This window comes from Amblyomma mixtum, chromosome 7, assembly GCF_055824585.1.
Source record: "Amblyomma mixtum isolate Tamu chromosome 7, ASM5582458v1, whole genome shotgun sequence".
In the NCBI taxonomy this organism is placed as follows: domain Eukaryota; kingdom Metazoa; phylum Arthropoda; class Arachnida; order Ixodida; family Ixodidae; genus Amblyomma; species Amblyomma mixtum.
The window spans coordinates 126,397,406-126,411,331 of record NC_143018.1 but is presented as its reverse complement, the minus strand read 5'-3'; the positions used below and the strand labels follow the sequence as shown (position 1 = coordinate 126,411,331).

At 49.0% G+C, this 13,926-nt stretch overlaps 1 protein-coding gene, 4 non-coding genes and 1 pseudogene across 5 annotated transcripts; all 6 read left to right on the top strand.

The window, feature by feature from the left end:
* Positions 1 to 724: 724 nt before the first annotated feature.
* TRNAD-GUC (transfer RNA aspartic acid (anticodon GUC)) lies at positions 725 to 796 on the top strand. The gene has a single exon. It is a non-coding gene; the product is annotated as a tRNA-Asp (tRNA).
* A 67-nt stretch (positions 797 to 863) lies between these two features.
* Positions 864 to 935, top strand: TRNAD-GUC (transfer RNA aspartic acid (anticodon GUC)). Its single transcript has one exon. It is a non-coding gene; the product is annotated as a tRNA-Asp (tRNA).
* Positions 936 to 1,195: 260 nt separating this feature from the next.
* Positions 1,196 to 3,909, top strand: LOC149337475 (uncharacterized; annotated as a pseudogene).
* Positions 3,910 to 11,529: 7,620 nt separating this feature from the next.
* LOC149337474 (uncharacterized) lies at positions 11,530 to 12,569 on the top strand. Its single transcript, XM_089554888.1, has one exon. It carries the CDS (start codon positions 11,562 to 11,564, stop codon positions 12,567 to 12,569), a length of 1,008 nt encoding a protein of 335 aa, XP_089411014.1. The 5' UTR covers positions 11,530 to 11,561.
* Positions 12,570 to 12,795: 226 nt separating this feature from the next.
* Positions 12,796 to 12,867, top strand: TRNAD-GUC (transfer RNA aspartic acid (anticodon GUC)). The gene has a single exon. It is a non-coding gene; the product is annotated as a tRNA-Asp (tRNA).
* A 67-nt stretch (positions 12,868 to 12,934) lies between these two features.
* TRNAD-GUC (transfer RNA aspartic acid (anticodon GUC)) lies at positions 12,935 to 13,006 on the top strand. The gene has a single exon. It is a non-coding gene; the product is annotated as a tRNA-Asp (tRNA).
* The last annotated feature ends 920 nt before the right edge of the window (positions 13,007 to 13,926 follow it).

Genomic DNA, 13,926 nt, shown 5'->3' with positions numbered 1-13,926 from the left:
GGAGCTAAGACCTTTTTCTTTAAATTACACACCGGAACGTTGCCAGTAAAGAAATTTTTTGAGGAAAAGGATTTATTTCTACCTTGGGGTTCGCATTGTTTAATCTGTAAGCAGCCGGAAACAGTAGACCATGTTTTTTTACATTGTTCGGAAGGGGTTTATTTTTGGGATGTTTTGCAACGGACTATGAAGAAAGATTTCCCCCTAGATTCGCATGGCATTCGATATTTAAGCATTGATAATGACGACGGGGTTCCATTTGATTTAATTATGCTCCTGGGTCTCCACTGTATATGGCGCTCAAGAATGGCAGGCTATCACTGTGACAGGGAAGCACGCCCCGCCCGAATTTATTTCCGAGAGTGTATGGACTGGTTTGTCGCTATACAAAAAGCGGCTGCGGAACCTCCCGAGTGGCTCTCGAGGGTAGAGCCTTTGTTGTCCTTGCGGGAGTTTTAATGTGACGAAGCCAGCCTGACGCTGGCTGAGTATGACTTTCAGTGTGTTCATTGTCTTGTATTATAGCTTTTGTGATTTGTCTGTTCTTTTTCGTGCCGTGTTGTTTTCCAAAGCCAGGAAATAAAGAAAAAAAAAAGTATAGAGGCCAGTATCCCCGCCTGTCACGCGGGAGACCGGGGTTCGATTCCCCGACGGGGAGTTTATTTTTTCTCCCCTTTAGCCTTCTGTGCCTTTAACTAAGCGACGGTGCGCGCGTGCTTCTGCCTCCTCGTTAGTATAGTGGCGAGTATCCCCGCCTGTCACGCGGGAGACCGGGGTTCGATTCCCCGACGGGGAGTTTCTTTTTTTTTCCCCTTTAGCCTTCTGTGCCTTTAACTAAGCGACGGTGCGCGTGTGCTTCTGCCTCCTCGTTAGTATAGTGGCCAGTATCCCCGCCTGTCACGCGGGAGACCGGGGTTCGATTCCCCGACGGGGAGTTTCTTTTTTTCCCCCTTTAGCCTTCTGTGCCTTTAACTAAGCGACGGTGCGCGTGTGCTTCTGCCTCCTCGTTAGTATAGTGGCCAGTATCCCCGCCTGTCACGCGGGAGACCGGGGTTCGATTCCCGGACGGGGAGTTTCTTTTTTTTCCCCTTTAGCCTTCTGTGCCTTTAACTAAGCGACGGTGCGCGTGTGCTTCTGCCTCCTCGTTAGTATAGTGGGGATTCTGCTTCCGGCCACGCTAGTGAACGGACGCAGGATGCAGGGCTCCGTAGGAGCGGCTTCAGCGGCCCAGCAGGGCCGCGGTAACAGGATTTTTGATACTGAAGACCCGGAATATCAAGTGTTGCTGCCTCAACTGCCGACAGGCCCTATTGTTTTAAATACGTTGTTTTTGCATGCTGATGTGCGGGCCAGGCCGTATCGCGTGGAGCACTTCCGCGATGCGCTGGCGGGCTTAGGCCTACTGCCCGATGTTATCGCCCTTGGGGCGTATCAGATGAGCCACGTTTGGGCAATCACCTTCAAGAGCGACGAAGGCGTCAAGAGGCTCGCAAGCGTCAAGAACATGAAAGTGAAGGAGCATTGCTGTATTGTGGTCGACCCAGCCAACCAGGCGGTGCAATTGAAGCTGCATTGGATGCTGTACAACATGCCTGACGACGACATACGGACAGCCCTCTCACCTTACGGAAAGGTGATTGACGTTTGCCGGGAGAAATGGCGTGTTCACGGCGTGCAAGAAAAATCATCGTCAACGCGAGTGGTGTCCTTGGTTCTGCGGACGGGTCTCACCGTGGAAGACCTGGTTCACCAACTTCGTACAAAGCCACCTAGACTACTCAAGGCCTCTCCGCTTGCTCCGTGACGTCACGCTAGTTGTCCGACCTCCGCTCGGGACTGCGGGGGTTCGCCGGCAGTTTTAAGCGCACTTTTTTACTATCCGATGTACAATGGCTTTAGAAGTGAGTCAACAAATATGGATTAGCGACTAAACAACAGCTTTTTAACCGCGAGCATAATTTTGCTAATTATCTTCCTTATTAATTTATAATTTATGCTATCTTTCTTGGCCCTTACAATATACTTCGTATTGGAGCTAAGTGCTTCGTTTTTATAGCTGCATGATAATACTTGTGACAGAGCATTGCATAGCTATAGTTCCTGCTCTTCAGTTCATCGTATTTAGTTCATATTAACTTCAAAATATTTTTTTCCTAGACAGAAAAGCAGTAGAATGAAGCAGAATGCATGACATGCAGTACCTGCTACATCTCATGCATTCGGTTGCTTTTTAAATAAATGTACGTTTTTTTTGTTATGTTCGAAAGCGGATGGCGTGTTAGACATTAAAATAAACAAAATGAATGAAGTCATGCAAAACAGTAACATGAATACTTTATGGACATTTTATTGGTCAGAGTGCTCTGCATTAAAATATTTCAATTCTTTAATTTTTTTTAGTTTCCTGGCAACTGCCTTCTTCTGACTGCTGTTCTGAATGGCGTCATCCTTCAATTTACAAAAATTTACATTTCCCCGACGTGCCCTCATGAAGGTGTAGAAGGAAGATATGATGGGCAATTGGGGAACACGGAAGGCACTGCACCCTTTTGAAGTTGAACACGATCGCGGTTGAGCTCTATGGTTCTTCCTGTTTGTTTATCATCATGTGAGAGCTTGGTGATGAAGTCCTGCTTATGGAAATGGAGCTCGCATACCTGCATGAGAAAGCTTAATTATTTACATCCGGTTCTCCCGAAACTATTCTTCAAAAACTTTTAAAGTTACAGAAGGTTTTTACTTTCTACCTTGGAATGTACGGTTGGCGTAAAATCCTTGCGAGGAACTGCTCTCATCCAAGCTTTTCTGTGAGCTTCATCTTAGGAAAAACCAAACACTCTAACTTTTGGGCCACCAACATAATTTCCGCGGCACCCCGGCACACAGCAACGGCCCATGTTGCAGCGATTACAAATGTGCTTTTCTTTAGCACCACATCATGATTTCAACGTGTGCAAGCCAGGAGAATACGGTATGACGCACTGCAGCTCGAAAACTATAGAAGCCGGAAAAGAGAAATGTCAGCACGTTCGCTGCCTAACCTAACCACAGGCCTGCGTTTCTATGAGCCTGTGCTGTGTTTCACCGAACTCTCACCGTCGTTCGCGGTCGGACCGGTCGGGCGGGTCGGGCAACTAGTGTGACGTAGGCCCCTGTGGAGAGGAGGAGCGAACAGGCCTTGTCTAGTCTAGGTGGCTTTGCTTCGTATCGCCGGTGAGCAGACCTTGGTTGTTGTCCCTGGCAGAGCACCGTTGTGCTTGAAATGCCGAAACACCGGTCATGTTCGACGTGACTGCCGCGTCCCGAAATGTACGCTTTGTTGTCGCTACGGCCATGACGAAGCGCAGTGTGAAATGACGTACGCGTCGGTAGCAGGACCGGCGCCCAAGGAAGACGTGGCGGACCTTTTCATGGACGAGGCTGACGTCGCTGAGGCCTCCCGCACGGAGAGTCGGCCGTCGGACACGGCCGTAATGCCGTCTGAGCATAGCGCTGGCCTACCGAACGCGGCTACAGTGCAACCTACTCAGCAGAAAACTCAAGAGGAAAAGCCAAGCGATGAAAATGTGAAGGAGTTGGCCACCGAACCAGCCGCTACCGAGGTGGATGCAGCAAAACACGCACCTGGAAACGATTTGATGGACGTCGCAGAATCGGGTGTAAGCAACGCGGCGACAAAAAGGTCACGGGACTCAGCCAACAACCAGCACGAGAACCTTGGCAACGAGAGCAACGATGAACCCCCGCCGAAAGCACCGGTGGGCCGTCGGGCGCCCTTCCGTCCGAAACCGAACATTCCGCCGGACAGACGGCCGGCGGCAACACCGCCTCCGTAGGACGTGGCGCCTACTGGGGCGTCCAGGCCAGCGTCGTCAAAAGATGGACGCCTTTTCAGAAGTAGCCGCTGCGTACACCGCAAAGGTACGCGTGGGAATTGTGCTGCCAATTGCTTACTTGTTGCAAAGCGCTAATATCAGTAGTTACCCAGAGGTACTGTGCGAACGGTGTGCTCTATAAGATACATGGCTCTGAGACTAGAGACAGCATTAAGAGTTGCCACCTTGAATGTTCGTGGCCTTGGAGCACGTAGGCGACAGTATCAACTTAGTCGCCTCTGTATGGAGAAGGAACTCGATGTCATCGCGATACAAGAAACTAAGGTCGAGACTCAAGAGCAGACCTATCGCATGGTGATGCCTTTTACCGCGCATTATAATGTGTGTGTATGCCATGCTAATGGCATGTCAGTCGGGTGCGCACTGATGATACGGAAGAGTGCTGGCATTATTGAAGGGAGTATGACTGTTTGCCAAACTGGCCGCATGCTTATTGTAGATTTTTCTTTTTCTGAATCCTTGTGGCGGATCATATGCGTTTATGCTTCTAACAATGTGAATGACCGAATGGTATTTTTTCAGTACATTGAGCAGTACTTAAAGTGTGATCGCTTTGTCATATTTCTCGGTGATTTTAACTGTGTGTGTTTTGCGGAGGATCGATTCAGAGGTGCACATGTTCGTGACAAAAGTGCTCTCCTTTTGAGCTCACTAATTGAGGAGCACAACCTAGAAGATGTGGGCCGAGTCTTCACTGGCGGTATGCTTCCGCAGTACACACACAATCAGAGAGAGAGCCGAGCAAGGTTGAACAGAGTGTATATTTCACTAGACTTGATGCCCCTATGTAACAGTTACAGTGTCACACCACTATCATTCACAGATCATAGCTTGGTGAGCTTCGCACTCGGGAAAAAAACTAAGACGACACGATTTAACTGGGACATGTGGAAATTCAATGAAAAGCTTCTTGATGATGAACTGTTCTCAAGCAGAGTTAAGGGAATATTAACAGAGATGCTGACAATGAAGCATGAAAACTTTCGGACTGCATGGGAGGAATTTAAGAGCCAAGTTAAGCTCATTGCAATCGAAAGAGGAAGCAGCCGGAAGCACGAAGAACTGCAGAAGCAAAAAGAGCTGCAAAGGAAACTGGAATTTCTTTTAAACGTACAAAACTTTGACCACGATCAATTGGCTGAGAACGTGAAGAAAGTGAGACATGAACTAGAAGTTATCGATACAGAGCGATACAAGGCTGCAGTCATACGTTCTCGTAGTGAAAGGTTATGGATGGGTGAGGTGCCAAACAAGCGCGCAATGAGCGATGAAAAACGGCAGGCGTCAAGAAACGAGATCAAGCAGATACGTTTCCAAAATGAAGTGACGTCAGATCCCGCGGTGATCGAGAATGCTTTTGTTGACCATTATCGCGATGTGTTCGGCAATGTCACACGCCTCGAGCCAGGCTTCGACAGCGATTTCATGATCAGAATGCCAAGACTGGATGACGATGTTAAGGACAGCCTAGAAATGCCAATAAGTGTGAGCGAGATCAAAACAGCGATAGAGAAGCTGCCGTCGGGCAAATCGCCAGGGCCGGACGGCCTAGGCGCAGCTTTTTACAAAGCTTTCAGTGAAGAATTGGCGTGCATTTTGCATAAACTTCTGTCAGAAGCGTACGAATTTAAAAAAGTCGCTCCTTCATTCCGGACATCACACACAGTGCTGATTCCAAAAACCGATGATCCGGAAAAGCTCCTTCTTGTAGGCTCATATAGACCGATATCTCCCACCAATACAGACTACAAAATTTTTATGAAAGTCTTAGCTGGACGATTACAAGTGGTAATTAAAGAGCTAGTAGGGCCACATCAGACGTGCGGCATTAGAGAGCGCACAATTTCAACGAACACCCACATCGCAAGAAGTGTACTAGAATGTTGTGATGCCCTTGAGGGTCGAGTGGCCATGTTACAGCTTGACCTTGCGAAGGCCTTTGACCGGGTCTCGCATGGGGTGCTTTTCAGTATACTACAGCACTGTAATGTTGGGAGCATAATTTTAGACGGTGTCAAAATGGCTTATGAAGAATGTTCAATGCAGATTATCATCAACAAGTGCCTTAGTTCAAGGGTGCTAGTCCGCTCCTCTGTGAGGCAAGGATGTCCCTTGTCTCCTCTCCTTTTTGCCATATACCTCGAACCTTTCTGTAGGGCAGTCATCCTTGATGCAAACATACGTGGTTTTAGGCTGCACGCCGCTGAAGTTAAAATGCTGGCTTATGCAGATGACGTTGCAGTCTTCTGCGAGGACAGAGAAAGCGTGCTAGAGGCTGTGCGCATTGCCAGAAATTTCTGTTGCTATACTGGGGCCCAGATTAACTTTGAAAAAAGTGTGGGAATATGGCATGAGAGCTGGAATACGACACCCGCCAATTTCGCGGGTATAGAGTGGACTTCAGTGCCTGCACGGTATCTCGGGGTGCCCCTTCAGCACTATAGGGACTCGACGCAGTTCTGGAGTGAACAAACAGAAGAGTTGAGGGAAAAAACAAAAGGATGGCAGGGTCGCGGATTATCGGTGTTCGCGCGTGCGGCAGCGTGCAATGTTTTTTTGATTGCCAAAGTGTGGTATATGATGCAAGTGTTGTTCATGCCTCGTATAAATGTGCAAAAGATGCACCGAGTGTTTGCCGTCTTTATCTGGAACTCCACTTGGGCGCGGACCAGCCGTACAAACCTTTTTCGCAAAGTTCGCGATGGTGGACTAGGGCTCTCACACTTGTTTATACGACAGATCGTATCGCGATTCTTCTTCCTGCGAGATGAAAGTAACGATTTTCTCCGTACAGTCATCCAGGCGAGATTGGCGAAAACACTGCCTGAGTTTGTTGTTTCCACATCCAATGTTGCCAGTATAAGAGTGACCGGCTACTACCAAGAAGTAGTTGCTTCCTTTAGAATACTTTGTGCACGTTTTTCTTTGGAGCATTTGTCCTCAGTGACAAAGAAACAACTGTACGCGGACTTAGTTGACAGCATGCTGCCCACCCCATTGTATAGGACGGTGTACTCTGGAGGCTCAGGTAAAGATGTAGTGAAGCGAGTCAGAAGGATGCCTTTAAGACCGGCGGCCAAAACGTTTTTCTTCCAGTTGCACACAAACACACTCCCCGTTAAAGTATGGCTGGAACAGAAAGGAATATTCGTGCCTTGGACAACCGATTGCTTACTGTGTAAAAAGCCGGAAACAATTGAACATGCCTTCATTGAATGCTTTGACGCAGTCTTCCACTGGGATATTTTGCAGCGCACTCTAAAAAAAGATCTCCCCATAACACCCTATGGAATACGATTTCTGCCAGTTGAAAGCGAACAAGGGATACCTTTTGATATGTTCATGGTCCTGGGCCACCACAGCTTCTGGAGGACGAGAATGGCTTTTCGGCACGCAGATGCCAATGTGCGATCTACGCGCGATAACCTAATCGAAAGTGTTTCCTATATTAGAGAAGTGTATCGTGCACAAAATGAACCCCCTGAGTGGGTTACCATCCTTGATGACTTGGTGTGTCTGAAGAAATTTTGAAATACCCGCATCGCATGCTAACGTGCTTATTCAGTATATATATATGTATTCATTTGTGTGACCTGTCACTGTATTAGCAGGCAATAAAGAAAAAAAACTCGTTAGTATAGTGGCCAGTATCCCCGCCTGTCACGCGGGAGACCGGGGTTCGATTCCCAGACGGGGAGTTTCTTTTTTTCCCCCTTTAGCCTTCTGTGCCTTTAACTAAGCGACGGTGCGCGTGTGCTTCTGCCTCCTCGTTAGTATAGTGGATTCTGCTTCCGGCCACGCCAGTGTACGGACGCAGGATGCAGGGCTCCGATGGAGCGGCTTCAGCGGCCGTGTCAGGCCGCGGTGACAGGGCTAGTCAACAGGAAAATACTTACCAGGTTGTTTTGCCAGCACTGCCTACAGGTCGGTTCGTTTTGAATACGGTTTTTTTTGCACGCCGATATCAGGGCCCGCCCGTACCGGGTGGAAGATTTCCGCGACGCTTTAGCAGAGCAGTCGCTGCTCCCCGATGTTATCGCAATGGGGGCGTATCGGATGAGCCACGTCTGGGCCGTCACTCTCAAGGATGCTGAAGCGGTGACCAAGATTATTAGTGTCGGTGAGCTAGTAGTGAAAAAAGGCCGCTGCTTGGTGATTGACCCGGCCAACCAAGACGTGCGACTGAAACTTCACTGGCTGCTACACAACGTGCCAGACGAGGATGTTCGGGCTGCCTTTGCGCCGTACGGAAAAGTGACGGAAGTTGCCCGCGAGCGCTGGCGCGTGAGTGGTATGTCAGAAAAAGGCTCGACTACTAGACTCGTCACGTTGAAGTTGAGAGCTGGCGTGAAGCTGGACGACCTGCCGCACCAGCTGAATGTTAGCGGTGAGCTGGCGCTCGTTGCTGTGCCGGGCAGACCACCGTTGTGCCTACGCTGTCGGAGTACGGGGCACATCCGTAAGGAATGCCGAGTCCCGCGTTGCGGAACCTGCCGACGGTTCGGCCATGAAGACGGACAGTGTGCCCGCACTTACGCGAGCATTACCGGCCCCGGTACAGGAGTAGACAAGTCTGAGTTGCTGATGGACGAGGCTGATGCGGAAGATGCAGCCCGTGCAGACGGGCAACCAGCAGCGAGGGAAGGGCCGTCGCTTACGGTTTTGACGAAGCAGAAGGCGACGTCAAGTGAGGTACCGGCGAGTGTAGTACAAGTTCAGAGTGCCTTTCAACAGAGTGGCGATGGCGCGCCGAAGGGCGCGCCAGAAGCCGCGGCCGAAGCTCTGGACAGCGCTGAACCTGATAACACCGACGGCATGGACTTCACTGAGGAGGCTGGCACCCTAACGGCTGGAAAACGCTCCCGCGAGGAAAGCGCCGGCGAAAAGACGCATCTTGATGGTGGCAGCGACGAACCGCCGTCGAAGGGCCCGGGAATCCGGCGTCCGATGTTCAAGCCGCGGCCGAACGTCATGGCCGAGACAAGGCAGGCGGGGAAACCGCCTCCGTAGTTCTGCAATGTGCATTTGTGCTGTTTTTTTTTTCTTGCTTTTCTTTTTTTTTCCTTGTTTGTTTGTTTTGGTGGGGAGTGGTACCCATCAGACTGTGTGCACGGATCTGGATCTGCTGGCGAAGGAATTACCCATGGGTTCCCCATGCCTGCACGCGGATATCTGGAAAGGCGACACCGTACATGCACAGTCAGTTTAAGAAGACTGCTCGGCTACCTATGAGGGGTACTGTGGGACTCAAGTCTCCTTTTCATAGGGCATGGCGATGAAACTAGACACAGCTTTACATGTAGCAACTTTGAATGTGAGAGGCCTTGGTGCACGACGGCGTCAGTGCCAGCTTAACCGCCTGCTTGCTGAAAACGCGCTTGACATAGTTGCAGTCCAAGAGACTAAGATCGAAAGTGAGGAATCCACTGATCGCATGGTGTCCACCTTTCGTGCAGCCTTTAACGTTTGTGTTTGCCATTCCGTTGGCACCTCGGGTGGGTGCGTATTATTTGTCCGAAATAATTTAGGCATCACTGTCGAGTCGGTTTTTCTTGCCCTAGTGGACGGCTTATTGTTGTTGATTTTTCTTTTTCCAATTTATGTTGGCGCATTATATGTGTGTATGCTCCAAATGTTGAATCTGAGCGTTTTGATCTCTTTACCCGTTTGGAGCCCTACCTTGTTTGCGACCGAGTGTTGTTGCTGTTGGGAGATTTTAATTGTGTGTGTGCCGCTAATGATCGAGTGAAGGGTACGCCTGTGCGTGACAAGAGTGCTCAATTGCTTCAATCTCTGGCTTATGATAATAGCTTAGAGGATATAGGCAGTATATTTACCGAAGGGAATCAACCTCAGTTCACTCATTTTCAGCGTAATAGTCATGCCAGGTTGGATAGAATTTATGCATCCATTGATCTCGTGTCTCTTTGCACGAGTTGCAAAGTTATACCTGTAGCTTTTAGTGATCATTGCCTAGTGATCGCAAGTTTCGGCATAAAGCAAAGAAAAACAAAATTTAACTGGAATCTCTGGAAATTTAATGTAAAGCTTTTAGAGGACGAGGAGTTCGTAACTGATATTGCGGATGAAATGCAGAAGCTGCTTGAGGAGCGACCCAGCGTTGTTGCGGTTCAGTGGGAAGATTTCAAGGAGTGGATAAAAAGAATGGCCATTGAAAAAAGTTGCTTGAAGCGATACGAGGATAAACAGGAAGAAAAAGCAGCTCGCGAGCAACTGCAATTTTTAATAGGCATGGAAAGCTCCGAGCCTGGGAAGTTTTCTAAGGACCTAAGGGAGGTGAAAAGCCTGCTCGAACGCTTAGACACTGAAAGGTATAAAGCTGCCGTTATACGCGCAAGGACACAGAAACTGTGGGCTGGTGAAACGCCGACGAAGCGAGCTTTGTGTGACGAAAAGCGTTATGCTTGCCAAAACGAAATCAGGCAGATAAGGAACGGAGATGAAATCACGAATGACGCTTTTACAATCAAGCAGCTATTTGAAGAGCAGTACATTGAGCTTCTTGGACATACGCGTGACATGAAAGAGGCCTTCCTGGTTGACTTTTTGCCTCTCCTGCCGAGACTTCAGGACGAAGTGAAGGAGCGTCTTGAGCAGCCCATAACTGCAAAAGAAATAGAGACTGCAATCGAAGACCTGCAAGCGGGAAAAGCTCCAGGACCTGATGGAATAGGGGCCGAATTTTACAAAGCATTTAAGCCCACAGTCGCTCAGTTACTGCTACGAGTTCTAGATGAAGCTTACGAAAGAAAACAAGTGCCACTCTCATTCACCACGTCGTACATAGTGCTGATTCCGAAATCAGATGTCCCAGAAAAGAAGTTGTTGGTGGGAAATTATCGCCCGATAAGCCTCACCAACCTGGACTATAAATTGTACATGAAGGTTTTAGCAAAGAGATTGCAGAGCATAATTACGAAATTGGTTGGGCCGCACCAGACTTGCGGAATCAAAGGTAGGAGTATCGCCACAAATGTGCACGTCGCACGGACCGTGCTGGAATGTTGCGATGTGCTCGGGGACCGCATCGCTATGATGCAGCTAGATCTGGCAAAAGCCTTCGATCGCGTTTCCCATGATGTCATTTTCAGCATTTTGGACCACGCTAATGTAGGCCGTATTATTGCAGAAGGTGTTAAGATGGCATATGCAAACTGCACCACGCGCATTATTGTTAATGGTGACCTCACAGACAGGATAGCAGTTCATTCGTCAGTAAGGCAGGGATGCCCGCTATCGCCTCTGCTGTTTGCGGCCTACTTGGAGCCACTGTGCTTAGCTATCATCAAAAGTGAGAGCATCACGGGCTTTCGATTGCAGTCGACTCACGTCAAAATCCTTGCTTATGCGGACGATATTGCGGTATTCTGTTCAGACAGAGGCAGCATTACTGAGGTGATCAGCACGGTGGATAAATTCTGCAAACAAACGGGGTGTCTCATAAACTGGGACAAAAGCTCTGGCTTTTGGCATGGCGACTGGGAAGCGATGCCTGAACACTTTTCCAGGATGCGATGGTCGTCTTTGCCGACGCAATATCTCGGCGTCCCCCTAGTGCATTATCGCGATGCAAGTGAACACTGGAATGAGGATACGTCAAGGGCGAGGGAGAAAGCAGATGCCTGGAAAGGGAGGCAGTTATCAATGTTTGCGCGAGCCTCCGTCTGCAATCTTTTCCTTGTATCCAAAATATGGTATTTGATGAATGTGCTGTGCGCATCTCGGGCCAGTATTCAAAAGATGCATCGAGTGTTTGCTGTTTTTATTTGGTCGTCAAACTGGGAGAGAACCAGCCGTACCAATTTGTTTCTTTCAGTGAAAAAAGGAGGTCTCGGCCTTGTGCATTTATTTCTGCGTCAAGTTGTTTCGCGTTTTTTCTTTCTCCGAAATCAAAGGGATAATTTTCTTATGACTGTTATCCAAGTGCGGTTGCAGAGACTTCTTCCTGAATTTGTCGTCTCATCTTGTGCGAATATGTGCGGCACTGTCAATGGGTACATGCGAGAAGTTGTACTCTCTTTTAGGCTGCTCCATGTGCGATTTTCCCTTGAGTACTTATCTAAAGTGTCAAAGCAAAAGCTGTATAAGGATCTGGTGGACACCATGTTACCGACCCCAATCTACCGGTTACCTTATCGTGGAGGCCCAGGGCACGATGTATTAAAGAGAGTTAAAAATATGCCTGTGAACCCATCTACGAAATCTTTTTTCTTTAAATTGCACTCGAATACACTTCCTGTTAAAACGTGGCTGCACGAAAAGGGGATTTTTGTCCCATGGACCACAAACTGTCTCTTATGCAAAAAACCTGAGACAGTAGAACATGTATTTCTGGACTGTTGGGACCGTATTTTCTATTGGGATGTGCTCCAACGAACAGTCAAAAAAGGTTTTCCCCTGGACCCCTACGGCATCAGATTCTTGCCAATTCAGAATGAAGCAGGAGTACCGTATGATTTAATCATGCTTCTGGGCCTCCACAGCCTCTGGAGGACACGGATGCAAGTGCGACACGCGGATGTTAACGTTCGCTCGGTGCGCGAAAACTTTATTGAAAGTGTTGCGAGCTTGAGAGAAATGTACCGAGCACAAGCTGACCCACCTGAATGGATTACTGTATTTGATGAACTGGTCGCATTGAGAAGATTTTAAGCCCTGATACGTCAGCTGAATTAGGCTGATGTTTTTATCATTTGTACATTTTTGTTTTCATGTCACAGACGGCAATAAAGAAAAAAAAAATCGTTAGTATAGTGGCCAGTATCCCCGCCTGTCACGCGGGAGACCGGGGTTCGATTCCCAGACGGGGAGTTTCTTTTTTTTCCCCCTTTAGCCTTCTGTGCCTTTAACTAAGCGACGGTGCGCGTGTGCTTCTGCCTCCTCGTTAGTATAGTGGCCAGTATCCCCGCCTGTCACGCGGGAGACCGGGGTTCGATTCCCCGACGGGGAGTTTCTTTTTTTTCCCCCTTTAGCCATCTGTGCCTTTAACTAAGCGACGGTGCGCGTGTGCTTCTGCCTCCTCGTTAGTATAGTGGCCAGTATCCCCGCCTGTCACGCGGGAGACCGGGGTTCGATTCCCCGACGGGGAGTTTCTTTTTTTTCCCCCTTTAGCCTTCTGTGCCTTTAACTAAGCGACGGTGCGCGTGTGCTTCTGCCTCCTCGTTAGTAATGATAAGCACGCTGTCGTCGCAGACGAGCCCGTCGCCGAGCTTCGACAAGATTGCCCAGATGGTGGGGGTGAGGGAGCGCAGACCAGCAGTGCTGACAGCAGCCTTCTCAATGTACCCGCTGTGACTCACAGCGAACCGGAACCAATGCAGGGGACCGATACGGACAGTGCCAACTGAAGTGGAAAACGAGCTCACGACGCAGTGGAAAAGGTGTCTGGTCCCGGTGCAGTCGGGACGGATGAACCACCAGCCAAGACGACTCCTGTGCGGCGCCCTCCCTATCGTCCTCGCCCGAATACTTCGGTGGAGCGGAAGAAGGCGGAGACACCGCCTTTGCCGCCTTGAGGGATTCTTTGTGCCAAGGCACTCAGAAACACAGCCCAGTTGTGAGGTAAGCGCCATGCCTCCGGTATTTACTCCGCCTTGGAAAAAAAAAATCGTAATGGATAAGTCAATTCGTGTCGCGACTCTAAACGTTCGTGGGCTTGCCTCTAGGAGGAAACAGAGTCAATTGTACCGATTGTTAAGCGACTTTGACTTGGACATTTTAGCAGTGCAGGAGACAAAGGTTGAGGGCGATGTGGAAACCGAAGGCATGGTGCAACGATTCCTAGCGCGATACTGCGCTGTTGTGAGCCATGCCGTGGGTACTTCTTCTGGGTGTGTGCTATTTGTGCGAGAGAGCCTTGGTCCAAAAATTGAAACTGTAATAACTTTCCCTTCAGGTCGCCTTATTATATGCGATGTTTCATTGTTTTCTTCAAAGTGGCGTGTCATTTGTTTGTACGCGCCAACTGTGGCCGAGGAAAGACGTCAATTTTTTGAGCAGCTGAAACAAT